The sequence below is a fragment of the Chaetodon auriga genome, chromosome 16 (genome assembly GCF_051107435.1).
Source record: "Chaetodon auriga isolate fChaAug3 chromosome 16, fChaAug3.hap1, whole genome shotgun sequence".
Lineage (NCBI taxonomy): Eukaryota > Metazoa > Chordata > Actinopteri > Chaetodontiformes > Chaetodontidae > Chaetodon > Chaetodon auriga.
The window spans coordinates 19,933,353-19,959,300 of NC_135089.1; the positions used below are offsets into that span (position 1 = coordinate 19,933,353).

The window sequence follows — 25,948 nt, forward strand, 5'->3', positions numbered from 1 at the left end:
ATGTAATGAACGCATGCCCGAATCATCAGGTTAATAAACCGTGGACACAAATGTTTGATGGGCCAACTTGATTGGGTGGTCAGGCTTTTTTTCTTCAATTAATAAATCATATTATACCATACAGGCCATATATGGAATATATGGAACAGTTGTAATTCATTATGGAGAGTTCTGCATCTCATAGTAAAATGAAAAGCAAACATTGAAAGCAGCCATTACGACACAGTTTTTTTTAAGAGACTTAAAATGTCTGACATGAAATGGAAAATAAAGCAGCCACACATACAAACATCTACTCTTCCCGTCTTCCAACAAACTTTGAGGGGTCATGCTCAAGCATCTGACAGAGCAATGGCTAATCAACTGGATGTATATCCAACTGCCAGTATGAGCAAATCATTAATTATTGCAGTGTGAAATTTAAATAATATAGTTAATTATATAATTTCGACTGTAAATAAAAGATGCAAGCAGAAATTGCTGATGTTCACAGCATACATTTATTTAACCAAGGGGACTGCCATTTCAATAATTCGAGTAAAAGAATAATTGACCATGTACATTTTCTTCATTGTTTGGTGAAATTAAGTCATCAGGGGCCTGTTTCACAAAGCAGGTTTAGTTAAGCCTGACATGAACGAAACTCGGAGTTTTCCGTTTCAAAAAGGGAGGTAACTCAAACCAGAGAAAGAGGGGTAACTCTAACCTGTTTCACAGAGAGGTAACGGTCAGTTACCATAGTAACAGACTCTATGAACCTAACCTAGTCGGGACCAGGTTTTTCTCAATGAAGCCGCACACGGTATTTGATTTCCTCAGTCATTCTGTCAGCAGGCGAGTTTTGGCATAACATAGTTCTGCGGTCTGTTATTTTAAAAAATCAGACAGTAGGCCTATGTTAGAAGTCCACTTTTTTCACTAACATGGCATGTCCTTTTGACAACGATCCCGTGGATGAAGGTGCAGCATTACTGCGCAGGGAATTAAATACTCGTCGGGAGATGGTACGGTGGCCGACGAGGGCAAACGCGCCGCAAATGGCAAAACGCTGCAAACACATGAATGATGCAAAGCCAAAAACACACAAACACATCAAACAAATGCAACAGAAAAACAATGCAAGAGAAAAATGCTCCAATCACAGAAACGAAGCAGAAGCAAAAACTTACAAACACACAAAACAAATGCGAAAGAAAAACGCTGCAAATATCAAAACACACAAAACCGCAAAACAACTGCAAGAGAGAAACGCTGCAAATTCACTCGACAAAACGGAAGTGTGCCAGGCCACTAGGGGGCACTAGGTACGTTTTCCTTTGTGCATTTTTTTGAACACTTGGCCGTAACCTTTTGCAATTTTATAGAAGAGCAGCATAGTTACGTAGCTAATGTTAGCGTGTTTTAATTTAATCTAGCTTTAGTTTTCACTCGGCGATTTCTATAAAATTGCAAAAGGTTACGGCCAAGTGTTGGAGTGGAAAACGTACCTTTTTCACTCTCCTCTCCAAAAGTTACCCGACTTTCTTCTTCTTCATGTCTTTCAAGAGGGTCTGGTCCCACGGTCCCACAGGACCGGTCCATCCTTCAGGTCGAGTCCCCCTAGTGGCCTGGCGCACTTCCGTTTTGTCGAGTGAATTTGCACAGATTGACACAGTGAGATGGATGTTCAGTAAACACCAGAGGTTCATTCTGTGGAATTCATGTGCAACTGTATAATTTAATGCCCTCCTTATAGTATTCCCAGTTACCAGTAAAAGAGATTTATAAAATTCACCTGCTGAAAAAAATCCAACAAAGAAATGCAATACTTGGACTGCCAGATTAGGAGGGCAGATCTAGAAATTGAAATACTGGAGCACAAATTAGAGGTGAGTGCATGGTCACAGGTGAATTATGTTAATTATGTTAACTATTGGAACATTAACTAAGCTAGCTCTTGTATTTGTAGGAAATAAAGGAGACCAAATGAAGTGTGTATTGTGTCTTTATTTGACTGCTGTGGTGGTGGTGGTGGTGATGATGGTGACTCAATCTCTGAAGTGAAGTGACTATGGCATATGGTGTCTCTGACTGCTCTGCCGTCCTGCATAGTTGGCAGGTGGATTGGGTCATCATCAGGGTCTTCAATTTGTAGGACAGGGTGTTGCTCTCTTCTAATAGTGGCAGTATTATGAAGAACAACACATGCCACAATAATATCACAGGCCCTCTCAGGGGTCACCCTGAGGTGACGCAGGCACTGGAAACAGGCTTTCAGCAGGCCTATGGTCATCTCCACCCGGGCTCTCCTCCTGCAGTGAGCCCGGTTGAAGTTCTGTTGGGGGCCTGGGTCAGGGTAAGGGGTCAGCAGCCTAGGCTGGCATGGGTAACCTCTGTCACCTGGCCAGGCCATCAAACTCTCCGGTAAAGTGTAGTGGACACATCAGAGTATATTAAAGGAGGGAGACAAGTGAATTATATTGTGCAAATCTTTAGGCTGCTTACCACATTGCAGTCTGTTGCTCAGGTTAGACTCAATTCAATTCAATTCAATATTCCTTTATTTGTCCCGCGAGGGGAAATTCCAGATTACAGCAGCATCAGTAGAGCAGATTAATATAAGAAGTGCATGCAAATTAGAAACAACATCAGTATATATACAAAAGAGTGAGAATTTTAAATAAAAATAAAAAGAAAGAAATTGTAAAAAAAAAAAAAAAAAAAATTGTAAGAAATTTTTTTTTACAATTTCTTTCGCGATGAATCCTTGAGTCATGAACAGATCCGGGCCACTTGGCCTCCACACTGGAAATTAGATTTGCAGCATCACATATGATCTTGACAGTGCAGAGAATGACAGATGTTGAACTATGGTGCAGTCTTTAACATTTTGAAACAGTATTCAACTACATGTATCTGCACATTTATGCTGTGAATGGACTTCCTGTTCACATAATCTGCTTCATTACGTGATTGAGCCGTGATGGGGATGTGTGTGCCATCTATGCAGCCAATCACACTGGGAAATCCTAAAAGGAATTAAAATTACTAATCCCAGTCTGAGGTTGCAGCACAATGTCATTAACGGAATATAATTTAAAATTGATTTGGATCTCTACATCATTCACCTGCAATCCTGTGGAACTCCTCCTTGATGACTCTGACAGGTTTATGTCCAGGGAAAACCATAAAGATGGGTAATAGCCGCTTCAGGGCGAGGCACACTTTTCTGACCGCCCTGCATACAGTTGCCTTACTCAAGTGCTCTGCATCTCCGACATTATACAAAAAACTCCCATTTGCAAAGAAACGCAGCGCAACACACAATATCTGCTGGGATGTGAGAGCATGACTCCGGCTGGTAATATTGCAGATGTAAGGACGGATTAGGCTGTGTACCGTTCAAAAAGATAATTATCTGGAAATACCAGAACATTATGCGCGGTCTGATAACCATCTTACGGTGGCCGACGAGGGCAAACGCGCCGCAAACGGCAAAACACACAAACACATCAAACAAATGCAACAGAAAAACGATGCAAGAGAAAAATGCTGCAATCACAGAAACGAAGCACAAGCAAAAAACTTACAAACGTACAAAACAAATGCGAAAGAAAAACGCTGCAAATATCAAAACACACAAAACCGCAAAACAACTGCAAGAGAGAAACGCTGCAGTGGAAGTTCAGGGACTGTCCTGCTGCTGCCCAGCCATGCCCTGTTAAAAAGGATGAGGATGTGTTAATACATAAGATAGCACCATCAGAATCTGTTGGGACAAAAGAAAAAAAAAAGACATGGAAGGGAAATAAATATTTTTATGAATAGGCTTAAAAGAGATATATAGGCCTAGGCATATTCCATTTTATAAAGGCACTTGTGTCTTGGGGGGTGAGTTCTGAAGATGAGCTCCATCCAGGCATTCCCTCAGCCACTGGCCCTCCTAAATTCTGGCTTAGGGCCAGCTCCTCTGCCTCCGTTAGAGGTGGCGGTGCTGGGCCACCACCCGTTTTACGGGCATCTGCCTTCTTTCTGTTGGCTGAGCAGAAGTCTGTGTTAGTTTAAATAGGCTTAATTATTTAACAGAATATGATATAGATGAGAAGACATTTATGTGTGTGAAAACAGCATTATGTTGGGGATAAAACAACTGCACAGTCAAACAGCCACTTAATATTTACTTTACAATGTAAAACATGATCAAAATGAGGTACCCCCATTAAATTATGTCGAGGTCTTACCTGTTTGAACAATGTTTTTATGTTTCATCTTAAACTGCTGCCAAGTGCGCTTCTCCCCCGTGGGATTGCACCTACATGAAATAGATTAATGAGCTACTATTCAAGCAGTTCTCCCCTGTAATATTATTGTGATTGCAAAGGACTACATTTAAACTTATGCACTGACCTGAGCAGCAATGTTCTCCAACGCCGTCTCCCTCTCTTTTGCAGCTGCAGTGGTGTTGCACTTTTTTCTAAATACATTTTCAAATTCGCCATATGAGCGCATTAATATTTCCAGTTCTAGTGGGGTAAAAAACGCAGCCTGTTGCCATGGTGTTTCGTCGAATTGGGGCTCCATTGATGTTGGCTTTTTATAGTCGTGGTGCACGCACTGAACTCTGAGTTAACCTACTCTGAGTTGATTGAACTAACTCAAATCACCTGTTCTGAAACCGGAAATTCTGAGTTTCCTATCTCAGGCTAGATCAACTCAGGGTTCAGAATTAGACACGGAGTTTGTTGAACCTCCTTTATGAAACGGGCCCCAGGTCTAGTATTAAGTATTCCCACTGAAATCCCTCAATACTTTTTCCTCTCTCTACTTTTAGTGTATGGACAGCCATTTAATTCAAAACTCCACTCACAGGATTAACCCATATTTTGCACGTCTCTCCACTGTCTTCCCATTTGAATATTGTCCCATAAATCTCCTTAAACCTTTCTAACAACAACAACAACCACAAATGTTGCTATAATGTTGATGGGCCTATTTGTGTTTGCTACATTCTCCTCCGGTACAGCAGGTGGCAGTATGTAACACATTAGCTGTAGCATCTAGTGACAAGAACTCACTCAAACTGCACCCAACAGTAAAACAAGAAGACAGATGAACGTGAGAGGGATGGAAAACCTGTCAAAAAGTTTGTCCAAGTACCTCACTAAATGGGAGCAGGCTCACCCGTACTTAATGAAGAGCAGAGTTGGTCGAAGTCATGCTCCTTGTTTAATATGCCACACAGATTTTAATGCACATGAGGGACAAGCAACAAATCTGCAAACCCACACGTCCAACATGCTCCACCCTCTCTTACCAGTTGTTTCTCTTGCCAGTTGCATCTCTTAAAATCACAATTGAAGCAGAATGTGTAAATGATGTGTACATATCCTTCAAGTAATACATTTTTTTCAATTTATTTGCACACAGGTTGACATATAGATATTACACACAAAAAAGTTAAAAGCTCGGCAGGACAGGAAAGAGGCCCAGAAGGACTTCTATGAGTCCTCACCATCTATTTATACGATATAACATGAGATCGTGCCCCGAGTCTTGCGGCCTCTGCTGGTTTATGACATTCAACTGATAATGGGTGAATCCCTCGAGATGAAAAACAGCCGCTTTCTCTGCAAGTTGTTGGGGTTCCCCACAACAGAGCAGCACTTTACAGGACCAATTACACGTTGCAGCTCCCATTCAGTGGCCTCACTGAAGAGTTTATGGTAACACAAACAAGAGAAGCCCTATAGTGCAGGGAGTGCCGGGACCAGAACATGAGATCACCTTCCATTGCCTTCCTTGTGCAAACTGTCTAAGATGCCCTACTAAGCCTAGCAAACGTGCATGTCTGAGGAAAGAGTGAGCTATCGTCCTGCCCAGTTTGCTCTGCAAGAGGATCTTTAGAACATCTCCTCAGTTGCTGGCCAAAGGCCAAAGGGAACGGCTGCTATTGTTGGCACCATGACCAGGTGCTGATGGTGTTTGCTGAGAATAGCCACAGCCATCAGCACCTGGTCACTGGTACAGTAGGAACTGGAATTAAAAAACAACATTTCTAAAATCTTACAGTAGCTTTAGACACATACTGAGGTCAGATGTATCTTAAAAGGCAATACCAATGTTTTAGCTCCTGAAATACAAACTATCCATGTATGAATTACGTGTATTTTGTTGCATTTTGCAGTACACGCTGTACTGTCACCTTTAATGCATTCTTCCTGCTTCAGTGCTTCTCCATATGATATAAAAAGCAGATGCAGATTACTAAAGCTTGTTTGTTATAATTTTGAATTTCTATAATCATTCAAAATTTTTTGTGTAGGGTTTATCATACAGGTTAATGCAGTTCCAAGTGCTTAACAGGTTAACAGGTGACTGACAAGCTGATAACGACACAGCGCTAATATAAACTGTAAAATAACTGAGACTATGAGGCTGCAACAGCCCAACCCTTTGAAGTTTCAACATCACCAGCATTTTTGGTGGAGTTGAAGTATGGTTGGGCAGATCCACAGGCAATTGCTCACAATGGTGGAGAGGCATGGCACCCGGCCTCCATGCACCATGCAGGGGAATATGGCTTGGATCACATGCCTCCTGTAGACCAGTGAATTGCTTCACTGATCCTCTCACCAGATGAAGCTCGCAGGTACAAAGCCTGCTGTCCCTGGCCACAGTACCGGGTGACCGATAGCCTTCTCCTCCGACACAGTCTCATGGCAGTTCATGAAATTCTCAAGAAATTTAATCAGTTTGTGGCTCTACATTCATCCTCCTTGGTTCGAAAGTTGTGCCCATGAAAAAACGTCCACAAGACTATTAGCTTAAATTCTGTGACTATTTTACAAACTGTCCTGATACCGGACTGTCTTTTCAGGGTTAATGAAACTGCAGCCTGGTTAGCCTGTACTGGAAACTTCCTCTTCTTCCTCAGACAATATGTTTGTTTGATCCACCTGGGCCACTCACATTATCAGGTGTTGCTTGCACTGGCACGTCATGTCGTGTGACTGTAGACAAACACTGCAAGTTTCCTGTTGTACTAGGCCAGTTGTTTTGACTAGAGGCTGAGAGGACATTGGAGAGAAGAAAACCATTGAGGGTTCAAAGGCCTGAGCTCATTGAACCTCAGCTCCTTTCATATTCTTATTCACACAGATCACCAAAAATTCCCCTGCAGAATTAAACGCTAGGAACTAAGTGGCATTGAATAAAGAGTGGAAATGTCACGTAGGAAGGAGGTTGGAGTGGATGGATGATCAAATACAGAATTTCACCCAGGTGACAGAGTCCATGTTCCATTTGAAACCAGAAGTCAATGCTGACTTATTTTAACTTAAGTACATAAGTTAACTTACATAATGAAATCATTTTATGTCACATAACAACTTATTTAAGTTGCATCTCATACGTGAACATACTTCTTTTCATTCAAACCATCAATCAAATAAATCTAACCAGGTAGTTTTGGTGCTTAAACCCAGCTAAACGGCAACTGTTTCACAATGTTAACCCTGTTTTAGAGGGGTTTTCTAGCAGGGCAGGTGTTGCAGTCTCCACACCCCTCAGCTTGTTGGACCGGATCTTGGCAGCTTCCATTTAGAATGGACCTCCTGTCCTAGCTGGACAGAAGGGTTTGACATCTGTCAGCCCGGCCTCCATCTGCTCTAAGTATAGACAGTGAGAGGGACTGGCAACTCGTGGCTGACTTTGATCCCTCAATATGTGAGACCTTGCAGATCACAAGGGCCCCTTGCGCAAGAGTGGTGCGCAGTAATTATGGGGTTGAGTTTTCTTCATGATGCATGGCCAGGGAATTGGAACCGGCCTCCTGGTCTTGGCAAGACATATTACTTGCAGTGTCTCTTTGAAGTTGGCTGAGATGCCTCAATGTTCAGTCAGGAGAATCTGAGAAGCTGAACATAAGCTGCCACGTGGTTGCAAAATCACTACAATGTGTTTAGTGGCATTTTGGCAACCAATTACATAAAAACTGCTAGATATTAAGTCAAACAACACATTTTTTTAGCTTGTCTTAATCTATCATAAAAATGTGGTGAAGACTGGAGGACAATTAATGACATGAACATGATTACATGAATTATCACTCTAGATAATTCTTTCTATTTTTTTTTTTGCTTGCAAATCAGATACTTGCAAGTAAAGCATAGCAAGCAAAAAATATATATATACAGTATATATATATATTAAAAAAAAACAAAAAAAAACAGTATGGTCACCACCACCACAATACAGCAAAAAGTTGAAGTTGAAAATGCATTGTGTGTTGCAGGAGATATATATAAAACAAACAAAATAACTAATCATAAAGCTCTTGGATGATTAAACAATGAATAAATAAATAGATCAAATATGCTGTTGCTGTTCATTTGTCTGTTTGTTTTGTCACAGTCTGTACACATTATTGCCTTATTACCCTGTTGCAGAAAATAGACATCACTATTACCTATATTTTCATTGTTATTATGATTACAAACATAGTACCAGGTTGTCTTGTTTTTATCAAGTTGTAATGTAAAGTTATTATTAAATAAGCAGCTTATGTATCCATGCATCCATCCTCTACCTGGCTTTGTGTTGTCGGAGCTCCTTTGCTCAGCACTGCACTGACTCGCCGTGTTGGAAGAGTACTGACCCATCAGGACAGGTGCGTAGCATAGATTTGTTTTTGTCATTGATGTTAGAGCAACATTATCAAATTTTTTTTTTTTTTTAAACCTTAAAATAACAGCTTTATTTTGATGCCAAACTGACCTGGTGCCTCTGTCTTTCCCACTCTGCTCAACTTAGCTTAACTTACCTTCAGTTTGAGAAATGAGCACAGAGTACTTGCAGGCATGTTAACTCATTTTTGGTTTCTAAAGCCGTTTCAGGCAATCACTGACAGGAGTTTACACTGGAAGGACATTTGCAACAATAACAACAAAGTGTCTGATATAGTGCATTATGCATTATTACGCAATTTCAAGATGACTACAATGAACAATGTTTCTCAAGTAATACGTTTTGAAACATGATCAGTTTACTGTAGAATTTGGTTAAGTTTTACTGTTGTTTTTAATCATCACTGATGCAGATAAACCTTCAGTAGTGTAACATAAAACACCTTTGTACTTTCAAGTGATCCCATATTCTTTATTGCACTTGCATTCTTGTTCTGGAATAATGTTAGTCCCAGCCAAGAGTCATAAAGATAATGTAGTTGATGAAGACCAGTTCTGATAACAATAAATACTCTTGTCTTCTCTCTTCTTTATTTATGATGCCTGTTGAATTAGTTCCACGCCTACAACACACACACACACACACACACACACACACACACACACACACTTACAGGTTGTTTATTACATGTCTAGAACAAAGATATGGTATGCCCAGGCCTTGGGAACCGGCCAATTACATTCTGTAACGTATATCTGAATATTGTACGGGTTGGTCAAACCCAACAAGATAAATGTGAGCTTTTGTCTGAAAACTGTGCTCATTCTGGCTGAGATCCTACAGGAACTCTGTCACTCTGAGACCAACGCTGCACTACTTTATATGCAACCTCAATAAATACTTTGACTGTGAACTGAAGATTGCTCCGGACTGTTCTTGGGCTTCCAACAAAAGAATCGGGCTAACAGTAGTATTAGAAAAGTTTAATAATTAACTTGGTTATTGTTATGGCTCAGTTATGTGTATGCTCTGAGACCATAGCAAATAAAGGAAGCACCTGTGAGGAATTAACTGAGAGAAAGGGATTTTATTAAAAAGATTAATTTAGCTTAACAAATGTAGGGTTAGGGTTCTAACAAATGAAACTGGAAGGGAAACGTGCTGCCAGGTTAACTAAAGAGGGAGCCACCAGACTACCAGGACAGGCCGGCTGTGATGCAACCAATTGCCAGCTGCCTCCAATTCTTTGATGGCCTCCTGCTCCAAACAATCAGCAACACTGAAAGACATCACACCACAACACACACAAGCCCTGTCAGAGGCCCTGACACCGTCATATTATTCAACATCACTCCCTGTATCAAGACCAGACAGTCAGTTGTGAGTGATAGCTGGTGGTGGAGGCAGAAGGTAGAGGAGGCTTTTGAAAGTGGACAATAATTTCCTAGTGTCTGTAGCAAATTTAAGCTATCATGGTAAAATGCAGTAAAAGGCATAAGAGACTGTATCTGTACCATCATTTACCTTTCGTAAGCAGAATGAGCTTGGTAGTGGAAGAGTGGAAATGATGATGTGGATGGGTGGAAACCATTGGTGTGCTCAGCAACTTCAGCAGCATTCTGGACTTGAGTGCACATTGAATGAAGAAATGGTCAGATACATGCACACAGTAACTGAAGGATTGTCCGTCGTGTAGTTCCACATCAGAATGAGATCCAACTGTGGTCCAGTTTTGTAAGTTGATGGGTTGGAGAAGTGTTCTGTTGGATGGTACATAACAATAAAAGGTCTTGACTTGAGTTGTCACTCTGGTCCCGTGGTATTGGAATTGTTGAATAGGAGATCATTGAGTGAATTTCCATTTGTTGAAAATGATAAACCTCCTCGACGACGCAGTAGCAGTGGGGAGAAAGCATGAGGTGCAGATGGACTAGCAGTCTTTTCTGAATGGTTACAGGTTTAGTCAGTACTAGCCTGTCAATATGTGACTGGCTAGCCAAGACAAGAATGAAATAAGATTTATTGACAGTGGACTAGCAGTTCCACAGACCACCTGAGGAGGAGGTATAAGTGAGTGAGGACTGGTGGAAAGTCTGGATGTTATAAGGATTGTATTTATTCATTTATTTTGCATATAGATAAGTTTTATGCTTAGGACAACAGGAATATCCTGGAAACACATAATGCAGAGAAGAGGGAAAGATGGCCTGTCTGTGGCCTTGCTCTGAGGACTCATAGGTAGACTCACAGGTCTGACTTTAACACGAGGAGGGCACAATGAAGTCAATCTTTACAGACAGTACACATACAGTGCTGCATTGAACAGTATAATTCGAAGCTTTATTGTCTACAACTTGGAAAATTGTTTTTAGCTTCACCACACAACATTAAATCAGTACAAGACCATCACTGAAGACAAACACAGCATCAACAAACAACGTTTTCAAGGTATCAATCTAAAAAAATAACACATTATATCAAATTTGGTTACAAGCTTAATCTTATCACGGCACGCTTGCAAAAATAAGTATGATCCTGTGTTATTTTGTTGTATTTGTATTTACAGCCCTACTAACCATGCTTAAAATCACATTTAGTTTTACTGTTAGAGTTATAATCATTATAACAGCGTTAAAAGTCACCCTGAATTTATCAATGGTTTATAGGAGATATTTACAGGAGACTGCATCTGTGATAGTGTCAGAATTCTGTGCTACACAGATGTTATTCCCTCGTCTGGTCTGGACAGAGAAACTGAGGAACCAAACCATGACATTTGTACCGCGTGGCCGAACCTAAACTCAAAGCCAAAGCCAGGATAGAGAGGTTCAGTGAATCTGGAGTAGACAGTGTACATGTGTGTCAGTGTGTCAGAGGAGACTCTGTAAAAGGACAGAGTGCCTGCAGGCCAGTCCAGATACACAGCCACTTTGTTTGTGTCTTTTTGAGGGATACTTATCTCTGTTTCTGTGTCATTGTGCCAAAGAAAGTGACCCATATTATAGTAGTACAGACTCCAGGACTTGTCATTCCCCCCAAATTTACAGTTATTACTGCCTCCTCTCCTGCTGATTCCTTGGTACGTCACTGCTATATAAAACTTTCCCTTAGTCGTGATCTCCCAGTAACAGCGACCAGTCAAACCATTTCCACACAGCAGCTGTTTGAACAAATCAAATCTGTCTGGATGATACCGATAAGGATGTTCCTCTTCCACATACGTCACCTGTCTGTTGTTCTCAGACAGTATCAGCGTCCTGTGTGCTGTGTTTGGGTCCAGCGTAAGTTCACAGGCATCTGATGGAAAGACAATGAAGCAGTAGAACTCACTTGCTATAGACAGTATTTGTTGATACACTTAAAATTGAGGAATTATTATAATTCATAGTCCTACAGTATTTTTATTCTCTACAATACAGGCTCATAACAAATGATCAGGCACTAAACAGTCACTTAAAGGACTCTCACCACCCCAAATATGTTTTTTCCGTGGGACCCGGTCAGTCTGCCTTAACCGTGCTGTATCAAGTCATGATGTGACAGCATGTGTTTGCACTGCTACTACATAGCAGGGAGTAGGCATGCAGAACCACGCTGATGTGGTCCTGCTTGGTATGAGGGCTGGCCACAGCCAATCTGTGGCTGTGTAGCTGCAATGGTAACTGGTGACAAAGCCTGACTTTTTAAGTGTTGTAATGACCTAGTAGGCACATCAGGCTGGCATTTCAGACAGTAGCCATGTTTCTATCAAGGTATTTTTATACAAATTTGAAATATCAATCATTTTCTTAGTGTTTTCTTTTTGTGACATTTCAAAATTTTGCTTAAAATCACTTGGCAACAGATGGAAACACGGCTATTGAATCATTTGTGTTTGTGATTGTGCACCTCTCTCCTCAATGCATATGCATTTAAGGGAGGATTTTGCTAAATATTAGGAGGGTTACTAGTTACTAGTTACTAATGCTTTCCACTGGCTTCATTTCTGTCAGTTTTGGGGGGGTAATTCTCTGCCTCTGAAGGCCAACATCATGTTCTTGGTAAACCTGGCCCTCTGACAGTCTCCTTGTGCTCTGCTCTCAGTGCATGTTTAGCTTCTGTCTGAATCTCTGTGGCTTGCTGCAGGGTGATGATAGTGTATATTCATAATAGATTTGTAAACTTAAGAATGAGGGTTGAGCCCATACGACATGGAAGCTGCTTTGTTCTCAGTAATGGAATACTCACACTTCCTCAGACCAGATTTTAATCTGTGCACTCCATCGTGGTCCACTCTGAAAAAATAAACGTGGTAAGCAAAGGAAACTATGATGGCTCTGAACATTTCACAAAATACAGCATTGCAGAAAACACAACAACATTTCATAAAACGGAAAAAGTGCTCTTCACTTAAAATCTATGCTAAACTTCAGCCTTACAACTTGGGCCTCATTTTAGTAGTTTTAGTATCAGTCATTACAACATTGTACTCACCGAAGTCACAGTTTAAGTATCATTGGCCTGTTTTCACCCCAAAAGATCTTTATTTATGTTTTTTTTTTTTTTTATCAGGTTTTAGTTGACTAAAAGTCTGGGCATTTTAATCTCTTCTCTTAGTTATGTTAAACACAAACTTTTTTAAGATTTAATGTTGTCATTGTCTGATGAAAAACACAGGTTGAGTGAGTAAGAATGAAGATTGCAGTGTCACTTTAAGGTCCACATTCATTTTGATGCCAAGTCAAATCAGTTTTTTAAAAGTCTGTAATATTGTGTTCCTCTTTCTTGTCAACAAAAATTAAGAGGTTTTCAAAAAGTAAACTACACTTTACTGTCATCTTTTTTGTCAACAGTATTGCATTTTGATAGTCACATTGTTTGAAAAAAAAAAAAACCCAGACATTTTGTTATGTTTCTGCTAATGAAATTAACTAATTTTCCAATTAAAATTATTCTTAAGGTCAAGACCCAAGTTGTCTTTTAATATTCCTCTGATCCTGTCAAGTTCTCAGTCCTCTATGAGTCATACTTTAGAGTGTCCAGTCTCCGCTGTGGATCTTCCAGTCCAGCAGAGAGCAGTGTCACTCCTGAGTCTCCTGGATGATTGTAGCTTAAATCCAGTTCTCTTAAGTGGGAGGGGTTCAAGCTCAGAGCTGAGGCCAGAGAAGAACAGCCTTCCTCTGTGACCAGACAGCCTGACAGCCTATTGAAATTGATGCACAGTGAATTATTTTTCGTTTTGACTATGAAGTTAAATGTATTCTAGATTGTTGAGATTAGTGGATGAAAAAATGCAATGAATATGTGCACAAACGTTCAAAGGTTTGGAATCACCTGATATAAAAGCTTGATTCAGGACAGTCAAATGGCTGAGAGGACGACTGTATGTTTGAAACAGTCTTCTTCTAAAATGGACATTTGCAAAAAAAAAAAAAAAAAAGAAAGAAAAGAAAAAAAAAGGAGAAAAAAATGCTGTGCAATGGTTCTGTGCAGATTTAAATAGCAACAGGTTCCTGTTTCAATGTCAAGTGGATAGAAATGCCTATAGAAGCTGGAATTGACTGATGTGTTGGCAAAGCTATTTTTAAAACTGTAGAATAGATAAAATAAACATAGCGTTGGTCTAGGGGTTAGTGCTGCTGGAATTGGATCACAGAATATAAACTGAACATAATATGGACTGACAAATCACAGTTTAAACCTATTCAGTCTGACCACTGAGTAAACTACAGAGGGCACAAAGAAAAACTAAATATTTAGCCCACCTGCATCGCTGTGGTTCAGTAGTGATCTCAGGTCACTTATGCTTTTCTGGACTGGGAAACAGATTAAAAAGAAGAGTATTTGGGGGGAAATGGTTACATCAGTGTTCTCCCCTCACATGCAACACTGTGGGAACATGGACTAAGTGGAGGTTTTAATCATTTAATTATTCTTCTTCTGGGGCAAAAACTATTTGTTACTCCTTCTTATTTAAATAAGACACTATGTGGTAAAAATTAGTGGACGCCCATACTAACTATTGAGTTCAGGTGGTTCAGCCACACTCACTGCTGAGTGCTCGGTGCATAAAATCCAACACACAGCCGTGAACTCTCCATAGACAAACATTTACAGTTCACAATGGGGCAAATGGGGTGAATGTGGCACTTTATTAGGGCGCCACCTTTGCCTCAAGTCAATTTGTCTTCGAGTCAATTGTAAGTGGTATTATTTTGAGTTGGTATCACCTCGGAGCCACAACAGCGCAGTCATGAAATGTAATACCAAGCCAATGCACAGAGTGGGGCCAGTGAGGGCTGAAGTGCATAGAAATCGCAAAAAAATATTGATTACGTCAGTTACTACAGAGCTCCAGTTTTCCTCTGAGGGCAACATCAGCACACAAACTGTGGATGAATCTGGGTTTGGCAGATGCCATGAGAATGCTACTTACTTACTAATGCTGCAGGATACTGTAACTTTGTGGCAACAGATTGGGAAAGTCCCTTTGTTATTCCAGCATGACTGTGCCCCTGTGTGCAAAGCAAGGTCCATGTCTAGACGTGAAACTTTTCTAAACATGGTTAGACGTGTTTGGTGTGGAGGAACTCAATTGACCTTCACAGAGTTCTGACCTCAACCTCACTGAACACCTTCAGGAGAAATTCCCAGATACATTCTTGTTGGGAGATCCAGCAAGCTCATATAGGTGTAATGACCAGCTGTCCACTGACTTTTGGCTTTATACTGCACATTTTGTATCTAAATTATACTGTTTTTATTTTTAAAATTATTATTATTATTATTATTATTATTATTATTGAAGGAAAGAAGAAAAACATCAATATAACAAGTGATTCCAAACTTTTGAATGGTTGTATATATGAGGGTGTTCTAACCTGAGAGTTTCCAGTTTACATTGAGGTGTCTCAAGTCCAGCAGAAAGAAGCTTCACTCCTGAATCCTGTAGGTCGTTGCTACTCAGGTCCAGCTCTTTCAAACTAGAGGTCTTCGAGCTGAGAGCTGATGCCAGAGCTTCACAGCTTCTCTCAGACAGCTTACAGTGACTCAGTCTGGATAAGAATTAATAATGATTACAAAAACATTCTGGGTGAGTCTGCAAATGTGACTATAAAGATACAAGATATTTCACTCTGCTCACCTGAGAGTTTCCAGTGTGCAGTGTGGACTCTTCAGTCCAACAGAAAGGAGCTTTACTCCTGAATCCTCCAGGTTGTTGTTACTCAAGTCCAGCACTCTCAAGTTGGAGGTCTGGATGGTGAGAACTGATGCTAGATTTTCACAGCTTTTTCCTGACAGGTCACAAGTACGTAGCCTGAGGAAGAACGGATTGTAAAAAAGCATGAAAAAATCCTCTTGAGTTGGTCTTGGGCTAGGAATTTACAGCAGATCAGATTATTAGAATTCTAAATGTAATTATTCATCATTCAGTTTTAATTAATTAATCTAAATCAAAATAAGAAATAGGTTTCTTGTTTTGATGTGACTCTGATTTAACAATCTAAACGTTTATTATTCCAGTGGCGCACTCCAGGCTTTATGTTAAGGTGAATGCATTTGTAAGATGGAATTCTGCTTCTCCAGACTGCAAGCAAGCAAGCAAACACGGAGCAGTGATGCTCTGAGACCCTTGTTTCTCTTATATGGATTGGGGGTACAACGTATTTGTTCACAAGGAAGCAGTGAATCTCTGCAACTTTTTCACTACCCATAGCACCCTTCTCTGTGCAGGTTTGCAGAGATATTTATGTGTAAGTCCAGGTTTGGTGGGCAAACTTACTGCCACCTGCAGGTAAAAGTTTTAAACTTCAGCCAGAAGCTGTTATGTCAACCTAATTAAAACAATACAGAAACCAGCTGACCTGAGAGTTTCCAGTTTACAGTGTGGACTTTCAAGTCCAGCACTGAACACCAGCACTCCTGAATCCTGCAGCTTGTTCATACTCAGGTCCAGATGTTTCAGACTGGAGGACTGGCAGTTAAGGAAAAAACCCACAGCATCACAGTTTTTCCATGTCAGTGCACACCCAATCAACCTGAAAAAGAATAAGTGATAAATACAAACATTAATGTTTAAAATGGTGGATTTCTATTTGATAAGACAGAATTTAGATGTCTACTTCAGCATAAACAAGATTTTCAGCTAGCTTTAGGCAGTGTCACAGATTTGGGTGTGGTTAGTCATAAAGCCAGCTGACCTGAGGATTTCAAGTCTACAGTGTGGACTCCCCAATCCCGCAGAGAGCAGTTTCATTCCTGAGTCCTGCAGGTCATTGTCAGAGAGGTCCAGCTCTCTAAGACTGGAGGACGGGCAACTGAGAGCTGAGGCCAGAGCTCCCAAGTCAGTGGATGTCAATTTGCAGCCACTCAGTCTGAAGACGAATCAACGATGACAATTGTCAAACACTTAAAAAAAAAGTTTTGACTGTGCGGTCTGACAGAATGCTGATTTCTTCATAGTCACAGTAGTTCCATTCTGTTATTCTTTTTATTATGCCCTGTTCAACTCTTATCAAACCTCCTTAAATCTATATTATTATGAAGTTGATGATTAGCATATTGTGAGAAGTGGGCAGTGGGAGCAACATTTGCCCGTCTGTCATTACCATCACTGAGGTGGCCTTAAAGCAAAATTCCAGTATATTTCAACCTGCCATATTTCCCAAAATGTATCCATTGTGACTCTGTTGGTCATCCGTTGGTGTGCTGAAGACTGTGTTTCACGTCCCTAAAATCAACTGGACACATTTATGGGGAATACTCCAATTTAAGATATAAATGAGTTTTCCTTTAAGCAATGCACATGATGTGAAAATGTGCAGGTGCATGTCCATGTGTCCAAAGTTTTGGACAAATTGAAATTTTGAACTAATGATGGTGTTAGATGAAATCAGGAGAACAACCACGATTACAATTGATCCTCTAGGTAACATCAAGTCTGTACTAAATTTAATGGCAATCCATCCCATAGCTGGAGCTAGATGAAATGTCAGGGCATTCATTTAAGTCAACAGGATTCATCTGTCAAATGCCAAATGATATGACAATCCATCTGATATTTTTTAAGTATCCCTAGAACCACACTGTGGATAAACAAGCCAAAGTAAGACTTTCATTGTGCCTCAGTAGAGACAATGGCCATAGTTATATAAAAGAGTGATGTAAAAAAAACATCCTTTAGTAACAAACAAACCTGAGAGTCTCTAGTCTGCACTGTGGATTCTTCAAGCCACTTATGAGCACCTCGACACCGCGACTCATCTTATTGTTGTAACTCAGGTCCAGTTCTCTCAGATTAGACATGGAGCTGAGAACTAAGACCAGAGCTTCACAGCTTCTCCAGGACAGCTTGCAGCCACTCAGCCTGAAGATATCATAGCCAGAGAAAGGATGAGCAAGAACCTAAAAATATAACATTAACAGTATTTAATATGTAAAGTAAATTGTACACCCACAGAGCTTGACTGGAAGCTTGAACCACTGGCAGCAACCTCTGGAGACATTCCTCAGAAGCACAGTATTTCTTCAGGTCAAACACATGCAACTCACTTTCTGATGACAATAAGATGAAGACAAGAGTTGACCACTGAGCAGGAGACAGTTGTTTTGTGGATGAACTACCTGAACTGAGGTATTGTTGGATCTCCTCTACTAGAGAATGATCATTCAGCTCGTTCAGACAGTGAAACATGTTGCTGCATTGCTCTGGAGAAAGATTCTCCTTGATCTTATTTTTGATGTACTGGACTGTGTCCTGATTGCTCGATAAGCTGATTCCTGATTGTTTCAACAGGTCTCCAAGAAGTGCTTGATTGTCCTGCAGTGAGAGGCCAATGAGGAAGCGGAGGAACAAGCCCAGGCGTCCATTTGGATTCTGCAAAGTTTTGTTGACTGCACTCTGGAAGAGGTATTCTGATTGCTCCTCAGACAAGAGGTTGACACCAGAGTTGATGAATGACACAATGACATAAACAGCAGCCAGAAAGTCCTGAAAGCTCAAATGAACAAAGCAGAAAAGTCTCTCCTTGTTCAGCCCACGCTTCTCTGTAGAGATCTGTGTGAACAGGCCTGAGTACACTGAAGTGGCTCCAATGTCAATGCCACACTCTATAAGATCTACTTCATAGAAGATCAGGTTGCCTTTCTGCAGTTGCTCAAAAGCCAGTTTTCCCAGAGACAGAATCATCTTGCAGGTCTTGGTGTTCCAGAGTGGATCTGTCTCAGCTGTTCCATTTGCCAGTTTGGACTGAACTAATAGAAAATGGATATACATCTGAGTCAGCGTCTTAGGCAGTTCTCCTCTGTCATTGGTTTTCAGTACATCCTCCGCAACTGTTGCAGTGATCCAACATATGACTGGGATCTGGCACATGATGTGGAGGCTTCGTAATGCCTTGATGTGGGTGATGATCTTGTTGGCCAGTTCCTTATTCCTGAATCTCCTCCTGAAATATTCCTCCTTCTTTGGATCAGTGAACCCTCTCATCTCTGTCATCTTGTCAATGCACCCAGAAGGAATGTGGCCAACTGCTCCGGGTGCTGTGGTTATCCAGAGGCAGGCAGAAGGGAACACTTTGCCCATGATGAGGTTTGTCAGCAGCACGTCCACTGAAGCTGAGTCAATAACATCAGTCAGGATCTCATTGTTGTGAAAATCCAAAGAAAGCTGACACTCATCCAGACCATCAAGGATAAACACAATATGAAGTTTATCAAACCCACATATTCCTGCTTCTTTGGTTTCGGGGAAGAAGTGATGAATAAGTTCCAACCAGCTGTATTTTTTCTCCTTAAGCAAATTCAACTCTCGGAAAGTGAATGGAAATATGAAGTGTATATTGGTGTTGACTTTGTCTTCAGCCCAGTCCAGGACAAACTTCTGTGTCATGACTGTTTTCCCAATACCAGCCACTCCTCTCGTCATTAATGTCCTAACTGATCTATCTTGACCAGGTACGGGTTCAAAGAAGTCTCCTATATTGACAGCATGTTCCAAATCTTCCTCTGTGATATGGAGCTCAGTGTAGATCTCATTCATCAACATCTGCTTTCCAGATTTTGTGTCTTGTGCAAACAAATGCTGAAACTTCTTCTTCAGGTTGGATTTGAGTTTACGCTGGCAAACAGTGAGAGCCTCTGAAAGAATAAACAGCAGGTGACATTAACTACAATAAGCTGCTATAAGTGGAGTAATGCAAACATTGGCAGGTAAATGGACACAAACACATCTATCATCTTCTATCTCCATGTTACCTATTCACCCCTTTTACCTTTGGGTGGAATAGCAGCCTGACAACATGTTGTAAGTCTCAATTGTTATCTCTGAAAACAGATTTTCATGTAACCAATTCAATCCCTTAAACCGGCATTTTAACAGGTTTTTTGGCCACTCTGGGCAGCAGAAACAAGCTGCACATACAACACGGACAGATATGCACCTTTTCATTGACATGGTGATATCATTTTTAAACAGTCTCTTATTTACACATCCAGCATACAGAGAGAAAAAGTATTCATTTGGGGTTGTACTTTTGATCACCTGGTAAATTTAAAGTATTCATGCCATGTGTTTTGAATTGCGCCAGGCAAAAGAAAACCATGAGCTTAGTTAATGATAGAATTCTTCGTATTAAAGACAGAATTCATCACCTCCTGCCCTCAATAGGTACTGATTTATTTTCAAACACCAAAACAATAGAGATGATTATTAAACCTGTGGTTTTTAGACAGTTTTTCTCCTGTTGACCTTCACCAACTAATTTCAATAATTTCGTCATCAAAATCATCAACCTGTATGTTAGATCCCATTCCAACTAAGCTGCATAAAGAGGTTTTACCCTAAATTAGCTCTTCTTCTTCTTCTTCTTCTTCTTAAGTATGATCAACCTTTCTTTATCAACAGGCTACATACCACAGTCCTTTAAAGTAGCTGAAGTAAAGCCTCTTCTTAAAAAGCCTACTCTTGATCCAGGGGTTTTCTCTCAAAAATTCTCGAGAAAGTTGCTAATCAGCTGTGTGACAATAGTTTTTTTGGTGATTTCCAGTCAGGATTTAGAGTGTATCATAGCACAGAGACAGCACTGGTTAAAGTTACAAATGACCCTCTAATTGCAACAGACAAAGGACTTTGAGTCTTGTTAGATTTTAGTGCTGCATTCGACACCATTGACCATGGTGTCTTTTTGCAGAGACTTCATTGACATTATTGTAATTGCACTAAACTACTTTTCAGATCAATCTCAATTTTTATACATTAATGATGATTCCTCTGTGCACACTAAAGCCAGTCTTGAAGTCCCCAATTCTATTCACCCTCTATATGCTTCCTTTAGGGAACATTATCAGGAAACACTCCATAAATTTTCATTGCTATGCAGATGATACCCAACTATATTTATCAATGAAGCCAGAAGAAACCAATCAATATAGTACTACTCCAAGTGTGTCTGAAGGACATAAAGATCTGGATGACCTGCAGTTTTGTGTTGCTAAATTCGGACAAACTGAAGTTATAGTACCAGGCCCTAAACACCTTAGAAATTCACTATCTGATGAGATAGTGTGAGAAGTGTGGATGGCATTGCACTGGCCTCCAGCACCACTTTTAAGAATCTGGGAGTTATCTTTGATCAGGATATGTCCTTTAACTCCCATGTAAAACAAATTTCAAGGAAAATCAGGCACATCCTGTCTCAAAACAATGCAGTAATGTATAGTAGAAATAATGAAAAACACTACTTAAACCATGTGCAATTCTCAATCCTCAATTTTCTATTTTTCCCACTAGCAATATCATTTTTCAAGGCTTATCTTATTACATCCATAGTGCTGTATTACATACATATATTGTCTGTTACCCATAGGTACTCTATTTTCCCCGTACTTACCTTTGGATGTTGAGATGATGTTTGATAACCGCTCCACCAGATCATTCTTTTTGATCATCTTCAAAACTTTAATGGCCACTTCCACTGTATTTTTGTTGTAGGTCTCTGTCATCTCATCCACGGTGTCCAGCCTGTCTGCATTCTCTAACTGGCTCTTTGTGATTGCTGGAAAACCTTCCAAGACATCAGCCTGCTGCAGGAACCATTTGAACTTTTTAAACTCTGCATCTGCCAAATCCTCAAATGTTGCCAGCAGCTCTACAGGTGTTGCCATGTTGTGTTCTTGCTGAAATACCAGTAAAAATTGTTAACAGTTTGCAATATGGGTGCGGTTATTCAAAACATCACTTAATACACCAAAATATGTCACATCACTGTAATTTTGAAAGTGGAACGTTTTCCAGCAATTCAGTATCGCATAAAGATGATGGACACAATTTACACAAGAATGGTCAAAATCAGGGGATAATGAATCGTATGTTTCCCCTAATGCAACCCAAAATTGTCATCGGACCACAGAGCAACAGAAGAATATATTAACACACTGAGTCAAACTCCTCATAATGAATAAACTGGAATTTAACGTGTAAAAATAGATGAAGTAGAAATTATTGTCCTTGTCCATTTTTGACAAATTTTTGAAGCCCGCATAAGGATATCTAATTGAAGGAACAGTCCACTGAAAATATATCTTTTGAGGCTTGAACACTGACCTCATATGGCTCTGGGTAGTGACTCTGAAAAGCTTGTTGCTTGCTCCTTTGTGGCAGATGGCAGCTGTAATCAGCTTGGAAACACAGCAGTCGAAGCGGATCAAAAATCAAAAGCATCAAAACAACTAACATAAAATAACTTACAGTAAGTATTTAAATATAAATCACTGTCTAATAGTACATATCAAACAATTGCATTCCCATCTTAGAAAATAAGAGTGTATGTCTATATTTTGAACTGTGATCAGATTATCGAAAGTGAACTAAAAAAATATAGAAAATCTCTTTAAAGAAATAGAATACACTCATGATATCGTGTAGATACCTTCTCATCCTGAAAATAAACTGTTACCACACAGACTGAAAGTAGAGCAAAGAAAGAGAAAGAGAAAGAGAAACATTTATCTACACAGATATTCATCACTGTGACCATCTCAAAGGACTTTGTTGCAAGTTTGCAATGCAATTTACAAAGTGTATCAAGAGAGACTAATCATTAATGCACATATTCACAGGCAAACATCTGCTGATGCATTAAACATTAGCAGCTGGAGGGGCCCAAGGAGAGAATAGCAAGACATTTTTCTCCCCGAAAAGACTTTCACCTAACAGAGAAAGCATTCCTCCTCCAGTTACATGAACAAATATTAGGTCACACCCTTGACTCGAGTTACAGTACCTCAAAGAATCAAAGCACCAGCAAAAAACTCACGAGTGTTCTCTTCTGCAGCATACACAGAGCTATCAAGTCATTCCTCAAGTAAATGCGGTATGTAGTATATGTCAGGCAGATTATCTGAAATATGAACTAAGAAATTACTCCGATATCTGATTTGTTTAATCCTGAGGCACAAGTTTCATCTAATTGCCTGGCAATCTCACAATGACAACAAGATTTGACATCAAGAGGTTGTATCGAGAGGGGTTTAGGACCCAAGCACAGAACCACCACAATTCAGACATAGTTTATATCACCTTTGGCAGGTCCAGATAAGCAGCAACAATACGGTGTCTCTAGTACAGACCATGCACAGTGAATGAAACAGCAAGCAGTCACAGGCAGGCAAAGACTCAGGAAGTGCTGAATGTGCTGAGATATTTACCGGGAATACGAGGTATAACAGGTATGATCAGAAACAGGCAGGTTCTTGCATGAGAACCATGACAGTCTGGCAAAGAGTGAGTGTGGCAGAGCAGCTTAAATACTGCACTGATTGCTGTGAGCCTGACAACCGCAGCAGGTAAGAGAACTGAATATACTGGGACAGGAAGTTTTCATTTAGGTTTTTGTACAGATATAATTTGATAGAACAAGATAATATTATTCTTTATTAACAACACAGTGGGGAAATCTGAAATTTATATAGAGCAAAGGGGATGTAATCTTCACAAGCATCAGTAGGAAAGTAGGATAATACAAAAATAAACAATATAATAACTAAAATATAAGTCAAACGCACCAATGGTAACATTATGGCACATTGGGAGTATTGATATTACACAGTTTCGTATGTATTGATGTTGTACATGAGTGAATGTCAGTTTGGGGATGTGTGTGGTCGACTGGGAGAAGTGTTGATTGTAAGGTGTGACAGCAGCAGGAAAGAAGGACCTGCAGTATCTCTCCTTCACACACAACGGGTGAAGCAGCCTATCACTGAAGGAGTTGCCCTGTGCAGAGAGTCCTGCATGGGGTTGGACCTGTTCTCCATCAGGGATGATAGCTGAGCCATCGTTCTCCTTCCTCCCACCACCTCCACTGGGTCAAGGGTGCATCCCAGGACAGGGCTGGCCTTCTTAACCAAAAGACCAGAGTCTCCTCAGTAGATACAGTCTAGTCTGTGCTTTCTTATATAGTGCATTCATATTGTCAGACCACGCATAATGCTTTTCACAGCTGTGGCCCTCCCCACAGCTTCAGGCTCAGGTTGAACATGTGTTCAACTATCCCACACAAGTGGTCTGTACAGGACCTGAGAAGCCTTGAACTCATACCATCCTGTGTGCTGGAGGTAATGGGTGGAAGGGGGTAGGGCATTGGACATGAAATTCAGTTGATGCACAGGATAGTTGTGAGCTGAATGTTGTGGGAAGGGGGGTTTAGGTGGGGGTGGGTCAGTTCACAGGGGCTGCAGACAATGGGTGTTGGGGCAGGGAGGATTGGACAGGGGGAGGAGCAGATCTATTTAAGAAATGGCTCAGATCGTTCCCCAACAGGCTGGAAGATGGGTTTCTTGTAGCCAGAGATGATTTTAAGGCCAGTCCAGACTTCACTAATATTGATCTGCTCCAAGTGATTCTCCTTCTGTCGCTGTATCCCCCCTCCTCAGCTCCCTCTGCAAATTCTTCAGCACATCCTTATTTCCTGACGCTTTCCTTGAGGAGAGCCTCTACGTCAGTAGTAATTAAGGGTTTGTTGTTGGAAAAACACCATATGGTCCCGGTGGGAACAGAATTCTCCACACAGAAGTTGATGTGTAGTCCAGATACAGATATTCATTACTTGTCAACGTAACAAGATTAATGTGAAGTGATGGATGAAAGGGGCTATGAATAGATTCTTCCAACATGAAAATGCAACATGTCACAGAGCATTTCTTCAACAGTATATGGCTCCAGAAGTTCAGAAGTTATTCCAGCTTCTTACAGAGCATCTCTGGGTGGAAATTGTTCCAAGTGCAATGGTTTTGATCAGGACAAAATTCTGTGTTTAGGTCTAAACAGCCACTAAACACCAGCATATGGAGTGTTTTATTGGGAAAGGATTTAAGGGCTTAACTTTATGATTCCTAATCATGCAGACAAATTAAAGTAAGAGTAAAAACAGCAAATTGGAGATTTACAGTGATTTATTTGCATTGACCTCCTAATTCTCCATTGGTATCCTGGCACTTGTAGTTTTTATATTTTCAGTTTTTGTGGAGACAAAACAAATGTAAGATGTTTATTTGTAAGTGACAGAGCCATGACAGCCGTTTCCCCTTGTTTCCAATCTTCATGCTATGCTTAGGATGCTGGTGGTAGCTACTTAGCATACAGGCATGAGAGTGATATCAGTCTTCTTGTCTAACCCTTCGCAAGAGAGCAAATGCATCTGTTTCCCAAAATGTCAGACTATTCCTTTGATACATGGCAATTCACAAAAAAAGTTAACAATGAACAAATGCACAAAATCAATTGCGAAAGTTGCATAAAACTTGCCTTTTTATAGCCTTGTTCTGATCTTTGATGGCTATCATGCCAAAGCTGGGTGTGAATAAAGCCTCATAATATGCTCTAAAGCAAGCTATTTGTGCAGGAGATTAGCCAGGCATTATTTTGTCAAAGCAGTAAATGAGAAAGCAATACCTTTCCTTTCTAGACAGGTCTTGTTTGAAGCTCCTTCTCAAGGCTGAAGACTTGAATCCGTGTGGTGTTATATCGCCTGACCAGCCACGGAAAAATACAGAGAAAAATAAGAGCAACATAGAAGTTCCTCATATACAGTCATTCCCTCTGGCAAGAGGAATAAGCACCACCACAAACTGCATATGTTTGCTGTTTGCTGCTGAGCAGGAAGTGTTCAGTGGGTTTTTAGAGCTTTTTGCTGAACACGAACACAGTACTGAGACAGCAGTGAGGAGGAACCGAAACATGATCCATTTGAACATTGCGCAACAATGTCTGTGCAAAATGATGAACTGAAACTCCCTTTAAAGCTCT

General features: G+C 40.4%; 1 protein-coding gene across 2 annotated transcripts; it reads right to left on the bottom strand.

Moving 5' to 3' along the window:
* Positions 1-10,758: 10,758 nt before the first annotated feature.
* On the bottom strand, positions 10,759-25,795 carry LOC143333750 (NACHT, LRR and PYD domains-containing protein 3-like). 2 transcript variants are annotated; one of them, XM_076752009.1, is made up of 12 exons: positions 25,595-25,795; positions 22,247-22,320; positions 21,534-21,819; positions 18,102-19,782; positions 17,840-18,010; positions 16,845-17,018; positions 16,509-16,682; positions 15,788-15,961; positions 15,525-15,698; positions 13,673-13,846; positions 12,892-12,938; positions 10,759-11,961 (listed from the first exon to the last, which is right to left on the bottom strand). In XM_076752009.1, the coding sequence occupies exons 3-12, from the start codon at positions 21,805-21,807 to the stop codon at positions 11,378-11,380; spliced, it is 3,627 nt and encodes a 1,208-aa protein (XP_076608124.1). In that variant the 5' UTR covers positions 21,808-21,819; positions 22,247-22,320; positions 25,595-25,795; the 3' UTR covers positions 10,759-11,377. The 2 variants fall into 2 exon arrangements, with proteins under 2 accessions (XP_076608124.1, XP_076608122.1); XM_076752007.1 differs by lacking the exon at positions 25,595-25,795 and having other exon boundaries at positions 22,247-22,543.
* Positions 25,796-25,948: the final 153 nt, after the last annotated feature.

What these genes read in the sequence shown, in the direction of transcription:
- LOC143333750 (XM_076752007.1), bottom strand. Translation starts at nt 22,378, where the DNA reads ATGTTAGTTGTTTTGATGCTTTTGATTTTTGATCCGCTTCGACTGCTG. An exon ending in ACTACCCAGAGCCATATGAG is followed by an intron (nt 21,820 to 22,246) that starts GTCAGTGTTCAA and finishes CTGGTATTTCAG; the next exon opens with CAAGAACACAACATGGCAAC. An exon ending in TGCAGACTAGAGACTCTCAG is followed by an intron (nt 17,019 to 17,839) that starts GTTTGTTTGTTA and finishes ATTCGTCTTCAG; the next exon opens with ACTGAGTGGCTGCAAATTGA.